The sequence below is a fragment of the Lactuca sativa genome, chromosome 7, assembly GCF_002870075.4.
Source record: "Lactuca sativa cultivar Salinas chromosome 7, Lsat_Salinas_v11, whole genome shotgun sequence".
NCBI classification, from domain to species: Eukaryota; Viridiplantae; Streptophyta; class Magnoliopsida; order Asterales; family Asteraceae; genus Lactuca; species Lactuca sativa.
Window position 1 is genome coordinate 14,387,471 of NC_056629.2, and position 17,132 is coordinate 14,404,602.

At 37.6% G+C, this 17,132-nt stretch overlaps 1 protein-coding gene across 3 annotated transcripts; it reads left to right on the forward strand.

Annotated features, from left to right (window-relative positions):
- The first annotated feature begins 14,873 nt into the window (after positions 1 to 14,873).
- Positions 14,874 to 16,847, forward strand: LOC111905999 (uric acid degradation bifunctional protein TTL). 3 transcript variants are annotated; one of them, XM_023901737.3, is made up of 6 exons: positions 14,874 to 15,135; positions 15,212 to 15,306; positions 15,688 to 15,745; positions 15,855 to 15,956; positions 16,059 to 16,176; positions 16,264 to 16,847. In XM_023901737.3, the coding sequence occupies exons 1-6, from the start codon at positions 14,998 to 15,000 to the stop codon at positions 16,692 to 16,694; spliced, it is 942 nt and encodes a 313-aa protein (XP_023757505.1). In that variant the 5' UTR covers positions 14,874 to 14,997; the 3' UTR covers positions 16,695 to 16,847. The 3 variants fall into 3 exon arrangements, with proteins under 3 accessions (XP_023757505.1, XP_023757506.1, XP_023757507.1); XM_023901738.3 differs by having other exon boundaries at positions 16,267 to 16,847; XM_023901739.3 differs by having other exon boundaries at positions 15,879 to 15,956.
- Positions 16,848 to 17,132: the final 285 nt, after the last annotated feature.

Consider the following 17,132-nt stretch of genomic DNA (forward strand, 5'->3'; position numbering starts at 1 on the left):
TGCCAGGCTATAATTTACAAGAATTTTATATTTAACAGCTTTATTACATAACTCAAAAGGTTTCAAGTTCCTTGTATTAGCCTACGTGGAATGCACATGAAAAAATGGTTAGATGTTCTTTTTTTTTTTTTGAACAGCAAAAAGAAACAGCTATCTTAACCAATATTTCTTTTCATGATCATTCCACCAACTGGCCTATTTACTTATTTATTTATTTGAATAGTAAAAAGAAAAGGCTATATTAACCAAATACTAACTAGATGCCAGATGAATAAGAAATTCTTACCATTCCTTTTCATGATTATTCCACCAATCGGCCCAAATTACATTTGTATCATTCCTAGTTATAGTCTTGATCCAGTAAGTCATGTTTTTTAATAATATCCCAAAAATAACAATAAATATCCCACGTAAAGAAATTGAGTAATTTAATCCTTATAAATGACTTATTTGATAAAATTAACCTTCTTTTTCTTTTGTAAAGTAACTATATTGTTCCGGAGAGATCTCTGGAATTTCGTAGTACGATTCCGGATAGGGCTGGCAATTCTCGACACGACACGCGACATGACCCGCGACACGACACGAAATAAATGGGTTTGGGTTGAGTTTTTCAACCCGCCAACCCGTCAACCCGTTTATTAAACGGGTCATATATGGGTTTCTTAAAAAATAAACGGGTTGACCTGCCAACCCGTTTATATTCTTAATAAAAAATTATTATATTTTTAAATGTATTTATGTATCAAGTATTAATATTTAATAAGTATTATATAATATATACCATTTATTCATAGACCATTTGATTGTTTTGACATTATTACTCGTGGTGGATGGTCTAAGGTCATAAGTCCTAACCTATAAGACTAAGTTTGTAACATGTTTCTATGAATGTTTTTAATTTTTCATTTGGATGTTTAAGACTTAAATATCTAAAATTTAGACCCACGAACCCAAATCTGACCCACGAACCCGCCAACTTGTGAACCCGTATAAATAAATGGGTTGGTGGGTCATATATGGGTTTATGTTCCAAACTCGCCAACCCGTGACCCGCCAACCCGTGACCTGTATATTTAAATGGGTCGTGTTTGGGTTGACATATTTTGACCCGCCAACCCGCGACACGCCAACCCGAACACGACACGATTGTCAGGCCTAATTCCGGACCACGGTTCCGAAATACATTTTACTTTTTTTTTCGTGAAACATGAGATACTTCTTTAAGTATAAGTTTTGAAATTTTTTTCATGTAATATGTGGTTCTTCTTTTAGTATACGTTTTGGTTTTATATAATGTATAAATTTTGCTTTTATAAAATATATAAGTTTTGGTTTTATAAAATGTAATGCAATTAAAATCAACAGACAATTAATAATGTAATATGTGGTTCTTCTTTTAGTATACGTTTTGGTTTTGGTTTTATATAATGTATAAGTTTTGCTTTTATAAAATGTATAAGTTTTGGTTTTATAAAATGTAATACAATTAAAATCAACAGACAACTAATAAATATATAAACTAAAAGGATGTGTCTTTAAGTGATATTTCAAAAACAATCTTCAAATAATCACTGACATTGTACCTCAAAAAAATTTCGCTAGTTGTTCTGATAACCTATAGCCCATGGACCGGTTTTACTCTCTATAAAAATCAATTTCCCGGTGATCAACGCTTCCAGGAACCAATAAAAAACACGTAAGAATATCATCTTCAATCTGTTGTGGTATGTCTTGGGTCTTTTTGACAGTCTTCAAATCCAAAGCACCCAAAAACCAATGAGCATGTGGTATATTGATTGAGATTTAAAGCTACAAAAGGTTACAAATACTTAATTAGTATATAAGTACTCAGGTAATGTAATCTAAACAAAATTATACCGTATCACAGTCTGCCCAAGATGGGTAAAAGGATCTGTCAGCTATGTCACTCCATTCAAATGTATCAATGTTGAAAGTTGACGATACAACCATCAACCGAGCATTATCTGCTCTATGCTCTAGCAGCAATGAGATCCACATCATGATGTGCTGCCAATATTTTTTTTTTACAGTAAAGTAAGTATTGTTATTAGAAACGTAATATGTCATGAGCACATAATTATATTACTTACATCACATGACAACCATTTTGGATTAGGTGTCTAAGCTCATAACTATAGTTGGTATATACTTGTCCCGATAGAAGCATGACCCTTTCGGGTTGCCTTCACCATAGCAATTTGATGGGATGAATTATGGAAAAAGAGGTTAGTTGTGATTTATTAATATATTATAAGAATAATATATTAATTGAGAAAGCATATTATTTAATTAGTATTGATGAGAAATTAATTTGGTGATCAAAAGAGACTGATTAAATTACGATGACTGATATTGCAATTATCTGATAGTTGCAGGTTGGGCTTATGCATCCCTAGGAAGGGGTGGAAGAAATTCTATGTGTAGCCCACATAGATTTCGTCCAAAGGGGCCTTCTGGAAGGATCTATTGGACTGCTTAAGGCTTAAGCAATCAGATTAGGGTTTTCCCTGAAACCCTAGCAGCTCGGCTATATAAGGAACCCCTTGGCTCCTTGAAATCGGCCAATGCTTTAATAAAAAGGAACCCTAGCCGATTTTAGAGCCTCGCCATCTCTCTCATATTCTTCCAATTTTTACTTTGTGTTTGTGACTCATTAGAGGTGCAACAATTGAGGCACTAAGCTCTTGAAGGTCAAGATCTACAAGCTACAAGGAAAAGGTATTCATCTAACTTTGTTTAGTTATAAATCTCAGAAATTGTATGCTAGATAAGGTTTATGCTTTGGATGATTAGAATTGCATGTATAACTTGAGAAAAACCTAGATCCAAAGCATTAGGGTTGTATGTACACCATAGGAATGTTGTAGTGCTCAAAATCCATCAGTGGTATCAGAGCTTAGGGTGTTTTTCTATTATATTTGATGTCATGGTTAGTTGTTCAAAGCTGAAAGCAATCAAAATTTGGACTCTGCCAGATGAACTCGATGAGTCCAATGTGGGACTCGACGAGTTGAGGCAACTCGATGAGTCTAAAGCCTAACTCGACGAGTTGACTCATCTGATTGCACAATTTTCGGATTTTAAGCCTAAATTAGATAAGGGTAATTACCATAAGTTGTTTTAACTGATTAAAATTGATTTTTCTGGTATGGTAATGAATATCATCATCTAATTGAAAGATAATGGTCAAATTTCAAGATAATTACAATATTATGTGATAAATTAATTATTTGTAAATTTTGATTTGAATTTATTTTATCAAATAAAATAGGATTAGATCAAATTTTGATAAAGATGAAATTATATGATTATTTTAATTATTTTAAATTTGATCTAGAAGTTTTGAAGAGTTTCAAAACTTTCTCGCAAGTTTTTGAATTTAAAAAAATTTGATTAAAAGGTTTTAATTTTGAAATATTAAATTCTAAAACCCTAGTGTTTTAAAAAGTTTAAAATGCAACCCTTATATTATTATAGTATTAATAGCTCAATACTTATACATATGTATAAGATAAGCCAGCCTTACCGTTAGTAGGCCTCATTCACGAAGCTGGTCTATAAGGGGTGTTTAAGGAAGCGACCTATAAAATGACCGTCATTGGGTATCCACTCTTACCCACCATACTCTTGACTAGTGGAGGGTCGTTAGCCGAACGGGTAGGATAGGACATTAAATTGCTCATTAATAAGTATAATGAAAGTTATAAAGTAACTAAATGTTTTTTTATAAATTCTCAATCTTAATTACTTTAGGAAAAAGGTGAAAATGATGCTATTCCATGAAATTGAACTTTGCACCTTGTCAAAGTCGTTAATTGAGCGTGTGTGGTTAACTGGCACACTAACTTGGATAAAAAGGGTGGTGAAGGGTATCTCGAGAATTATCATAGATCAATGGAGTGTGTGTGGTTAACTGACACATTGATTAGGTTGTAAATGACTCAAGAGTACCAAGCTAATTTGCATGGTTATTCACACCTTGTTTATGATCCTCGGTATCCCAGTCACAAACTTAAAGGGCATAATCAAGTTTAAACATGTCATTGAAAAGTTCAATGAATCTCAAAAGAATCTAGGAATTTCATTTCATTTAAAGCCTAAATGTTCATTTCGTTTTTCATGGTGGAAATTGGTAAATCGTCATTTACCTACCTTCATATAATTTGCAATTGGATTACGACATCCCTCTTCTGAATTGTGAATTATAATGTTGGGTCCTAGCCTTAATATTTCATTTGGGAGTTATATTAAGGATTACTTATCTAATCTAAACTTTGTTCCTTTTTCTTTTCAGATGTCTGGCTCAAACAACGCTTCAAGCTCGAACCCCACAAGCTCCTTTTCTCTTATTAACATTTGTGGGAGGGTCACCTTCGATGGGTCCAATTTCAGTGATTGGATCTACAATGTCCGCATGGCCTTACGATACGAGGAGAAAGAATACTTCATCTATGAAAAGCTCAAAGAGATAGATGAAACTAAAGCTTCTGATGAAGAAATTGTTGAGTATAGGGATCACGAAAAGGACACGAAAAAGGTGTCGTGTATAATGGTAGCCACTATGACTCCTGAGTTGCAGCGGTTCTACGAGGACTACTAGCCTTACGAGATGTGCCAAGATTTGATGGAAAATTACCATCAAAGTGCGCGTTAAGAAAGGTACTAGATCGTTGCCTCGTTGATAACAACCAAGATGAAAGATGGAGAGTCCATCACAAGCCATTTGTAAAGAATGCAAAGGTATGTGGATCGTTTGCTCACGTTGAATGTCAACTTTGACAAAGAGTTGGCGATTGATATCATTCTCCACTCTTTGCCTCCTTGTTATGATCAGTTCAAGATGACTTATCATATGAACAAGAAGGAAGTCACCTTGAGCAAGCTTCAAGGGTTGTTAAGAAATGCTGAAAGTGGGTTGAAAGGCAAAGCTGTCGCAACCACTCCTACTGATGATGCCCCAGTCTTAGTTATTGGACATGGGAAGGGAAAGAAAAGGAAATCCCCCTCTAAGAATCACAAGGGAAAGTCTAATGATGGATTATCTTCAAATGGGTCCAAAGGAAAAGGTGGTTTTGCTGCTCCTTCATCCGATCCAAAAGAAGCAGAGTGTTTCCACTGTCACGACAAAGGGCATTGGAAACGAAGTTGTCCGAAGTATCTGCAAGATATCAAGGATGGGAAGATAAAGCCCACCTTCGTAGGTATTTATACTATTCACTCTAATAAATCATCGCATGCTAGTTCTTGGGTCCTTGATACAGGATGTGGTTTTCACATTTGTTCTGATTTGCAGGGGCTAAGAAGAAGTAAGGATGTGGAGCATGGGAATATGAACTTAATCACGGGGAATAGGAGAGCGTCGCCTGTTACCAAGATTGGAGTTTATTATTTAGTGCTTAGTAGTGGGTTAGGATTAGATTTGAACGATTGTTGCTACTCGTCAAAAATGACGAGGAATATTATTTCCTTTGATGGTTTGTATAGACAAGGTTTTAGATTTTCATTCAATAATGAAATTGGTTCTATTAATGCTTTCTATAATGGTACTTCTTATTTTGAAGCATTGCCTTGTAATGGTATATATGAAATTGTGATGGTTGTAGACAACTTAGGAAATAATGTGTTACATATTGATTCGTCCAATGGTTTGGACAAAGCATGTTTGTGGCATTGTCGTCTTGGACATGTCAACAAGAAGCGCATAGCCCAACTCCAAAAGGATGGAGTGTTGGAGTCATTTGACCTAAAGTCGGATGACACGTGCGAATCTTGTTTGCTTGGAAAGATGACTAAATTACCTTTCACTGGTACTTGTGAAAGAGGTGATAGATTGTTGGATCTCATACACATCGATGTGTGTAGGACCTTCAGATCCACCACAAGGGATGCAAACCGCTTCTATGTTACATGCACCGACAATTATAGCAGATATGAGTATATTTACTTAATCAAGTACAATTCGGAAACTTTTGAAAAGTTCATAGAGTTTAAACAAGAAGTGGAGAATCAATTGGGCAGGAAGATAAAGATGCTCAGATTCGATAGGGGTGGTGAGTATCTTAGTATCGAGTTCCACGACTATCTTAAGGAATGTGGAATTGTTTCAGAATTGACACCGCCTAGGACACTGGAGCTCAATGGTGTGGATGAGAGGCACAATCGAACCTTGTTGGACATGTTTCGTTCCATGATGAGTCGAGCTTCGCTACCTATCTCATTCTGAGGGTATGCCTTAGAGACTTCTGCCCATATCCTTAATCTAGTCCCAACTAAGAAGGTTACCAAAACACCTCACGAGATGTGGACAGGGAAGGTTCCCTCGTTGGCACATATCAAGGTTTGGGGTTGCAAGGATTTCGTAAGACGAGAGACTCCTGACAAGCTTGAATCTCGTAGTGAGCGGTGTATTTTCATCGGCTATACACAGAAATCTTTTGGATATCTCTTCTACAGACCGAGTAACAATGTCGTCTTCATTACGAGGAGATGGGTTTTCCGCGAGAGAGAAATCATATGCCAAGAGGACAATGGGAGGCAAATTGATCTTGAAGAGCTTCAAGATTCAAGCGATGAAGGAACCTCCAACACTAGCGTTCAACATGAGGAAGAGATTCATGTTAAACTAATTGACGAGTCCTTACCTCTAAGTCGTTTCAATAGAGTTAGTGTTCCACCTGTTTTGTATGGTTTCTATATAACAGTTGAAGGTGATACGTTTATCAGCGATATTACACTGATAAATTTGGATGAACCTAACAACTACAAGGAAGCCATGATGGGCCCAGAGTCTGCAAAATGGAAAGAGGCTATGGACAGCGAGATTCAGTCCATGTATGACAATCAAGTTTGGAACTTGGTTGATAATGTACCGGGTCGTAAGACGGTCAGTTTCAAGTGGATCTTCAAGAAGAAGATCGACATGATGGGAAAGTGTACGTTCAAGGCACAATTGGTTGTGAAGGGATTTACTCAAACCCCTAGGGTTGACTATGATGAGACCATCTCACCAGTGGCCAAGATCAAGTCTATCAGGGTTATGTTGGCTATTGTTGGGTTTCATGATTATCAAATTTGGCAGATGGATGTAAAAAACGCTTTCCTTAACAGGAAGCTGGTTGAAGATGTTTACATGTGTCAGCCAGAAGGTTTTGTAGATGCCTAATACCCCAATAGAGTGTGCAAGATTGAGAAATCCATTTATGAATTGAAACAAGCATCTCGCAGATGGAATCTTTGTTTCGATGAGAAAGTTAAAGACATTGGATTTTCGAGAAGTGAGGATGAGTTTTGTGTGTATGTAAAGGCTAGTGGGACTATAGTTAGCTTTCTATTTTTGTATGTTGATGACATACTACTCATAGGAAACAACATCCCGACCTTGCAGGAGGTTAAGTCCTAGCTTGGGAAGTGTTTCGCTATGAAGGATCTTGGAGAAGCTGCTTATATTCTAGGGATAAGGATATTAAGAAACAAAAGTAGAAGACTAATAAGACATAGTCAAAGTACTTACTTGGACAAGGTGCTGAAACGTTTTAGCATGGAGAATTCCAAGAAAGGGGAACTGCAGATCCAAAGCAATACCAAGCTAAGTAAGACTCAGAGCCTGAGTACCGATGCCGAGATAGCGGAAATGAGTCGAGTGTCATATGCTTCCGTTGTTGGCTCGATCATGTATGCTATGACATGTACTCGCCCTGATGTGGCTTTTGCGCTAAGCATGGTTAGCCGATATCAAGGGAACCCAGGTAGAGCTCATTGGACCGCAGTAAAGAACATTCTTAAGTACCTGCGAAGGACTAAGGATTAGGTCCTTACCCTTGGTGGGAGTGATGAATTGAGAGTGATAGGGTATAGTGATACCAACTTTCAAACTGACATACATAACTTCCGCTCTCAGTCGGGCTGGGTATTTACCCCAAATGGAGGAGTGGTTACTTGGAAAAGTTCCAAGCAGGAGACTGTGGCTGATTCAACGTGCGAATCAGAATACATAACACTGAGCGAAGCGTCGAAGAAGGAAATATGGTTGAAGAACTTCATTGGAGACCTTAGAGTTGTACCAGCCATAAAGGAGCCTATGGAGATTTTTCATGATAACGAAGGAGCGGTTGCCTTAACTAAGGAACTGAGGGATCATGGTAGATCTAGACACATCGACATAAAATACCACTTCATCAGACATCGGTTGGAAGAGGGACTCCTCATAGTAAAGAGGGTATCGTCAGAAGAGAACCCAACAGATCCCCTTATAAAGGGTTTGAGCAGGGTTAAGCACTTACAGCATGCGAGGAGCATTGGTATGGAGGACGATATTAGTTTTAGTCATTAGATAGATGTTTAGAAACTTGTAATAAATAAAATGTAATTGGCATTTGATGATTAAATAAAAGAGTTTTATTTATGAGTAAAATTTACTATCTTGTGTCAATTGTTTACTATTGTTTCACTTTTTCATGTTTTACTTCCAGAATAATTAGTTTGTTCAAATTATCCACAGTCAATGGAGTAAGTTATGAGGATAGGTTGTCATGAATTGGTTTGCAGATTGTCTAAGTGTTTAGACATATCAAAAGGTTTGCTGCAACATTCATGAGTGCTCTTGAAATAAGATTTGAGTATTGTATTAAATCCACGCTCATATGAATCACTTCATGGAATTTTATCACGAGTGATTGTGAGACGATAATATCTATAATCTTTAAATCGAGATATATGATTTGTTGTTTGCGAGTTAATTGTGCATTGATAATCCATAAACGCTCAGTAACTTGATGTTATAAAATGTGTTGTTGTGTACGATTTAATGAGTAAATAGTACAAGCATATAATTCAAAGTTTATCTATTCCTTTTATCCTAGGAGGGTAAAAGCGAAATCTTGGGGCCCTCGATGATTTTATGTTGACTTATGTGCAGGGCCCAGTCAGGACTGAATTGATGTGTTCAATTGAGTTCTATGTCAAACGAATCAGAAGTCGTGAAACAAACTACTGGACACTGAGAATGATTATGTTCCATGACATTGTCCACACGATATCTTGTAGAACGGAGGATTATATGATCCCTTATCTAAACGACGCATCATTGACTAGGTTAGAGTTTGACAGCGGCTTTTGAGAGCTACGATTGCTAATCAGATTTTGAAGTCGTACTTGTAGTTATAGTTATTAGACTTATCCAAGTGGGAGACTGTTGGATTAGGTGTCTAAGCCCATAACTATAATTGGTATGTACTTGACCCAATAATAGCATGGTCCTTTTAAGTTGCCTTCACCATAGCAATTTGATAAGATGAATTATAGAGAAAGAGGTTAATTGTGATTTATTAATATATTATAAGAATAATATTAATTGAGAAATTGTATTATTTAATTAGTATTGATCAGAAATTAATTTGGTGATCAAAAGAGCTGATTAAATTACGGGGACTGATATTGCAATTATCTGATAGTTGCAAGTTGGGCTTATGGATCCCTAGGAAGGGGTGGACGAAATTCTATGTGTAGCTCACATAGATTTCATCAAAAAGGGGCCTTCTGGAAGGATCTAATGGACTGCTTGAGGCTTAAACAATCAGATTAGGGTTTTACCTGAAACCCTAGCAGCTCGGCTATATAAGGAACCCCTTGGCTCCTTGAAATCGGCCAATGCTTAAAAAAAAGAACCCTAGCCGATTTTAGAGCCTCACCCTTGCTCTCATATTCTTTCAATTGCTACTTGGTGTTTGTGAGTCATTAGAGGTGCAACAATTGAGGCATTAAGCTCTTGAAGGTCAAGATCTACAAGCTACAAGGAAAAGGTATTCATCTAACTTTGTTTAGTTATAAATCTCAGAATTGTATGCTAGATAGGGTTCATTCTTTGGATGATTAGAATCGCATGTATAACTTGAGAAAAACCTAGATCCAAAGCATTAGTGTTGCATGTACACCATAGGAATGTTATAGTGCTCAAAACCCATCAAACCATCTTCCGTGACTATTTGCATATAAGCATGTCCAAAACTCAATCGTAGCAAAATCGGTCAAATAAATGTGGCCAAACAACAACGAACCATCTCGTTCTTTATATACATTGTGTATGGTAGGTTCTAAAAGATTGTCCAATGGTGCTAGTTTTTGCCGTGTAACACATTTCTTCTTCATTTGTATCTATGGGGACTTATACCATATGGACATAATTTTTTAGTGCTCAGAACGCCTAAGAAGTGTTGGCGAAGCTGTTTTTTATTCATCATGTAAAATCTCTTTTACATTCAACGATTGGATATACGGAGACCACTGCTCGATGTCATCATTCAACGGCTATTCGAGTGTGCCTAACACATAATCATGCTCCCATAAGTCATTGTCATTGTAGTTTGTGGTACTAACATCTGACACGATGAGTGCATGTACAATTCAACAATGTTTACTTGTAAACGATGCAAAAACATAACGACCACAAACGATGAAATAATTAACAATGTACCTCCACCCCCTTGAGGTACTAACATCGTCTCTCCCCAAGTCTTATTAATAAGTTTTAGAACCATGGATAAAGTAGCGTCATGCTCTACTAAACACTTATCACGTGACCTTAACTGCTCGCGACATTCACTGAGCTCATGTTGCAAGTGACAAACCTCATTTTGCAAGTCACTAATAATTTGGTCCTTGTCAATTGATGGGTCAGCGGTCGGCGTTGGTGGTAGTGGTGGTGGCAGGTGAGATGAAACATCTATATGTTCCTTCTTTTGTCGAGGCTCATGGGTAGGGGAGTTTTTGGGTGACAGTGTTAGTGAAGGTGCCCTGTGAACTTCAGTGTCGGGAAAATTAGGGCGATCGATCCATGTCGAGCTAACTACCCACCATTCAGCACGCATCTCAGCTTTTGTCGACTCCAACTTCTGTAGAGTCTATTATCCTGCTAACAAAATTATAAAATTAAAAATAAACATAAATTATAAAAAAATTAAATAATTAAGTAACCATACGTCGTCGATTTGTAAAAATTGATTGCAATGAGTGTAACACCCATAAAATTCATACCAAATTTAAACTTTCAAAAACATGTAAAATACCAATAGTTATTACAAAAGGTTTCCAAAATAGTTTCATATAAGAGTTCCCAAAAATCATAATCATAAATCAAGGGAAGTGTACGATCACGCCTTCGCCTTCCCGCGGTCATCCGCTGAACCTGAAAACAATAATCGATAAATGTAAGCTCGAAAGCTTAGTGAGTTACCCCCAAAATACCAACCGTATATAACCATAACATATTATACAACAAACATAGACAACCATGCATCTAGAGGCTACAGAGTGACTGGTCCGCCCGCACTGGGCCTTCAGTCCACCTGGTCCACTCTCTGAGTCTTCAGTATGACTAGACCGCCTGCACCGGGCCTTCAGTCTATCTGGCCCACTCTTCGAGCCTCGGCACATCTGGACCGCCCTCGCGGGGCCTTCAGCCTATCCAGACCGCTCGTCGGGCCTTCGGCCTGACTATGTACCCTTCTAGGTCTGTAGTCTACCCAGTCCACCCTGGGTATGTTGGCCTACAACACAAAGCAGGACCCGCCTCAACCCAACCCCCATACCAATCAATCATGTGTACATAACAGATAATCATATAACAGTCCATATATAAACAAACCGATCTAATAGATCATATAGCATAACAACATCCTAACCAGGATACCGACCTAAACCAGGTCATTAAACATAGCATCATCCTATATACCATGATACCGACCTAAACCGGGTCACTCAACACAATACCGCCCTAACTACCAGGACGCAGATCTAAAAGATCAATAAACATAGCAAGCAAATACCAGTACACAATTCGAGAAAAGGTCCGCCCTTGGTGCCTTAGACCCTGTTGATATAGTGAGGATAACTCACCTTGAAATGTCGATTTTAAGAGATGAGATCAAAACTCCCGACCACCGCCATGACCACCACCGCCTAAAACTTCATTGAAACCATAACCATCAGAGCCCAAGTTACCAAAATACCCTTTGAAGTCAAAATGGTCAACTCTCGGTCAAAGTCACAGTCCTGGTCAAAGTCAACCTTCCTGGTTGACCCTACTCGCCGAGTCAACCTAGGGACTCGCCGAGTTCATGAACTCAGAAACCCCATAATTTGTGACTCGACTCGCCGAGTCACCCCATGACTTGTCGAGCCCTTCAATCCGAGTCCTAGCCTGTCCAACTCACTGAGTCCACTCAACTCTCTGGTCCACATTATACCCAGATGGGTTAGGGTTTGCGACCCAACTCGTCAAGTCCAAGAACAAACTCGCCGATTCTACTTAAGTCATCCGTATTCTGACGATTTCAGACCATCTCATTGCTTCCAACTCATAGATCTGGACTCCTAGGGCTAGTTTCACACGTAAAGTTTCCAACTTTACGTGCATGCAAGGCAATATAAGCTCAACACAAGCTAGAAAGAAGGTTCAAGACAAGAATGCTCTCAAATGAGCAAAAAGGCTGATACTTTATGCCTCCATGGACCAAGATAAGTCTAGATCTGAAGTTGCAACCCCAGATCTAGTCCCAAAACCCGAAATGGATTCCAAACATGCTAAAAATCCCAAAATCATCATCCATGAAAAGATCTAGAAGGGTAAAGCTCAAGGTAATGAGTTGTTACCTCAGAAATGTGCCCAAGATGAAGTAGATTATGGATCTACACGAGTTCTTTGATGCTAGCCTCTTGATCTACAAGTTTCCTTCACTAGAATCACCTTCCAAAGCTCAAAAACTCTCACCAATGGCTCACACTCGATTTTAGGGTTTACTGACTCTCAAGGGTAACAAGGAGGCTGAGGGGAGGACATCAGGTCCTTTAAATAGGGTGCAAACCCTAAGATTTAGGGTGTTCTCTTCCCAGCACTGACTCGTCGAGTGCAGTCACCGACTCTGCGAGTCAGGTCACGTATTACGTGCCCAACACACGTTCCGACTCGACGAGTTAAAGCTCCAACTCGCCGAGTCTACTTTTCCATTTACACATTACACCCCTGAACTCTTGCTTCCAAACTTAGGATGTTACAATGAGTCTTTTATAAAGCCCTCATTGTTGACCATGCAACAGTCCGAGAGATCGCATTCTCTTATTGGATACCAAACAAAATGCTCACAAAAAAAGTCTGAAGTACCCATATCTGAATGTTAGCTAACAAATAAAAAAATGTTAGAATGTTAGCAAAAAAAAAACCTTAAAAGAGTTTAAAAACTCGTTTAGGGTGTAGGACATTTTTTGAGGTTGTTTCTCTTTCGGGTCGTCCGGATTTATATATTTGTCAACCTTATTGAATACAATAACTAATTGTTTGTACAATTGATCCCAAATTATACTCCCCCATGGATATATGCCACATAAAAAATTAATTAACAATTAAATTTCTAGAAAAATATTAGTACCGATAAGTAATTATAATCATCAACTATAAAATAGATGACATTATACCTATTGAAATCATCAAGGTTGGATAGCAAAACAAAATACTCTTCTGTAATAGGCTTTTTAGGCAATCGCCCATTGAAATCCTTCTCTAACAGGTATAGAAGACATACACAGACTGCATCCTCATCCGATAACTCCTTAAGTGAATTTTTAAACATCGTCTAGTTTGAACGAGACATTCCTCGGGACCATAGGAAAGACGCTAGAACGAAAGGCGGCGCCGGAAGCAGAAGACGGAAAATAGTCATTAAACTGGAAGCCAGTGATGAGACAAAAAAATTTCTTCTCGAAAGACACCTCGTAACCCCCAATTTCAAAAACCATTTCCTCTACTTGGCTTCGGGGGTCCGTGACAACTTCATGGAAAAATACGTAATGTAGAAGCAAAGGGTCCCCATTTATATTAGGAATTTCTAACCACCTCCCAAAACATAGTCTCACATTCGGGTCTGTCTCTAAATGCCGCAAAAAATTGCCCGCCGATTTTGGGTTTACAAGACAATGTAATGGATGCATCAAAAACTCTGTCGTGCCACAAAAATAAAAAAGGTGTTATCACTTCAATCTGAAAACAAAAACTGACCAATATTTCAGACTAGTTCCTTGTGTTCCGAACCAATTCCTCATGCTCCGAAATAGTTCCTCGCATTTTGGAGGCTTTTGGAATGAAATTATAAGATCCAAAAGAATACATTTCCATGTAAATTAACAACACACAAACATCTAAACTACTTTTCAGTTGGTCCTACAACAATGACATTTGTAATTTAAACTCTAGACCGTTTACAATTCATTTTGGAGGTGTTCTATGTATTCTGGAACAATAATTGTAGATGAATAAGCACGTTATACAAATAAGAAAACTAGGTTTTTGAAGTGAATAACGGGGTCGTAGTGGTCTTTTTCCATGTTGGAGTTGCGTTCCAGAGTGATCGAAGATGCGTGTCAGAGATCGAAATCGGGATCGAGGTCATGTGTCGAAATTGAATCGGAAAGTCGAAGCGAGATGCAGAATGAAGTCGAGGGTCCGAATTTTTTTCAAATTACATTCCGGGATTTGAATTTCAAATTCACGATCCGGAACACGGACTGTTAGTCTAGAATGAGAATTCTGGAAGTAAGGTAATGGGTCCGCTCACCCGAAAATAAGTCTGAAATACATAATACCTCATTCCTGACCAAGTGATCATTTAAAAAAAATTATATCTTAAAAAAAATACCCAAAAAATGGTTATATTATTCAATTTCCCTATCAATATAACTATGAAATATAACTATTTGATGCATAAAATATTAAAATGACATGCACCACCAAGTTGAGGGACTAAAACTTAAATGTTGAAACTCATTCCCATTCTTTCATCCCTTTTTTAACCTCTCTTCGGAAAATTTTCCATTTCTGCCCCTTCTTTGCGCTTCACTCACTCACAGAGTCACAGAGCAGTTGAACACGTTTCTCAGTGTGTGTTTTCTTCAAATTAAGATCATTAGAATCGTATACAGCATCTATCAATGGCGGTAGGATTGGGCGTAAATGATTTCATAGCTTGTTGTGGAAGCACAAAATTTGCGGAACAAATGGTCGCCGATGGACCTTTTGATACTTACGACAAAGCTGTTGTCGCAGCCAAGAACATCTGGTTCAATAAGGTCTGTTTATTCTTCTGTGTTTTTATGTATAATCTATTAGATCGAATTTTGATTTTGATGGATATAGTGACCACAGGTTGATGTACATGGTTGGCTCGAAGCATTTGCTGCCCATCCCCAAATTGGGCAAAACCCTTCTTCAGTTGCTAACAAAAGTTCCACAAGTGTTCAGTTAGCTCTTTTTTTCTCTACTTTCGATTAGATAACAACCGATTGATTATTGCTAGCTGGATCATCTCAAAACTTCACATTTATTAAGAAATCTGATTGATAAAATTTGGAAGCTTGATCTTTTGAGATATGAAATATCCTTGATTTTATGTTTTGATGGGGTACAACGGACAGATTTCAACCTGGAAATTGATCTGAATCATAGATTTCCAATGTCTTTATGATAAGCATGTTGACCTTCATAACAAAATCGTATAAATAGAAGTTTGTTGGTTCGAATTCACATGAAACTTTATGTAATTAGGACATCAACAGTAAAGAATTAATGAATAGTAGAAAGAAGATCCATGGAGGCGATCTTATTGCTTTCTCTGTTTGTAGGTGGAGCAAGGGGGAACAATCCACTGCTCTAGCCACTGCAACCGATTCTAGTCTACAGGTATCTTTATGTCAAATCCAATGCTATTTATATTACCTTTGTTTAATCATTCACAAATCATGAATATAAACATTAAGGTACAAATATATAAATTGGATTACTTATGTAGGAATTATATGAATGGAATTCTCAGTATAAGCAAAAGTTTGGATTTGTTTTTCTTATATGTGCATCTGGAAGGAGTACTCCAGAAATATTAGCCGAGTTGAAGGTATACCCATATTTCTTCCAAATATTCATACATTGCTTCTCTCTCATGTCTATAACATTGTGTGCGTGGTTGACTTATTGACTTCTTATGATACTGTTGTAGAGGCGTTTTTCAAACAGGCCGATCGTTGAGTTTGAGATTGCAGCCCAAGAACAAATGAAAATAACTGAATTACGCCTTCAAAAGCTTTTCTCAAATGTTGATGTCACCAAAGCAGAAGGTAATATTATATTATTTCACAACTTTGTCTTTTTTAATTTATTTTAAAAACTTTGGAAGTCAATTGATATTCATCTTTTTAATGTAGAAGGCCGTGTGACCATTTTAGGAGGGCATTTAACAGCTCCATCCATACCCACACGGGTTCGCCCGCCCATCACAACCCACGTGCTAGACATAGCCCGCGGGTGTCCAGCTGGCGGAATCGAAGTCCTATTGGAAATGTACACTTCCCAAAAGTCTGGCCCGGTGTTTGGCCAATCAGGTGATGACATGTGGACATTTCAAGGCTCGTCTGCCACCGATAAAGATGGAAGAAGCGGTCAATTGATGAAAATAGTCAATGAGTTGACTCCGGGTGTATACCGAATAAGCTTCAACACAGGAAAATATAACCCGGATGGTTTCTTCCCGTTTGTTTCAATTGTTTTTGAGGTCAAAGCGTCGCAAAAAATGGAACATTTTCATGTCCCATTGTTGCTTTCTCCTTTTTCATTCTCGACCTATAGGGGTAGCTAGGTGTCTCCTTATGTTATTGGATGTTGTTAATGTGTAAAAGTATGTTGTTATTTCTTGTGTTTCCCTTTGTGACACCTTGTTATCATGGGTTTGGATGATTAGGTTTGTATGGCATCATTGTTATTATAAAAATAATATTTTGTATTCACAAAACCGTATTTTTATAACCTTTAATGATCCGATTGCCCCATTTAATGGCCTCTAGATTAAATAAAACAAAAAGATAAGGTCAAGCTTAAAGCACTCCTATATTTACTATGTTCCAACACTTTGTCATTAGCCACAAAACATCCGCTTCTAATTTAGGAAACATTCAAATGAATATATATATACATATAACTTACATATATTTTTGTTGAATGTCCTATCTCTATATTACAATTTTGACTTTTGAAATCAAGAAAGTTGTTAAAATGCAAGCTATCAAAGAAAAGATCA

Coding starts and splice junctions, on each gene's coding strand:
- LOC111905999 (XM_023901737.3), top strand. CDS start 14,998: ATGGCGGTAGGATTGGGCGTAAATGATTTCATAGCTTGTTGTGGAAGC. Junction 15,307..15,687: donor AAAAGTTCCACAAGTGTTCA/GTTAGCTCTTTT, acceptor CTCTGTTTGTAG/GTGGAGCAAGGGGGAACAAT. Junction 15,957..16,058: donor AAATATTAGCCGAGTTGAAG/GTATACCCATAT, acceptor ATACTGTTGTAG/AGGCGTTTTTCAAACAGGCC.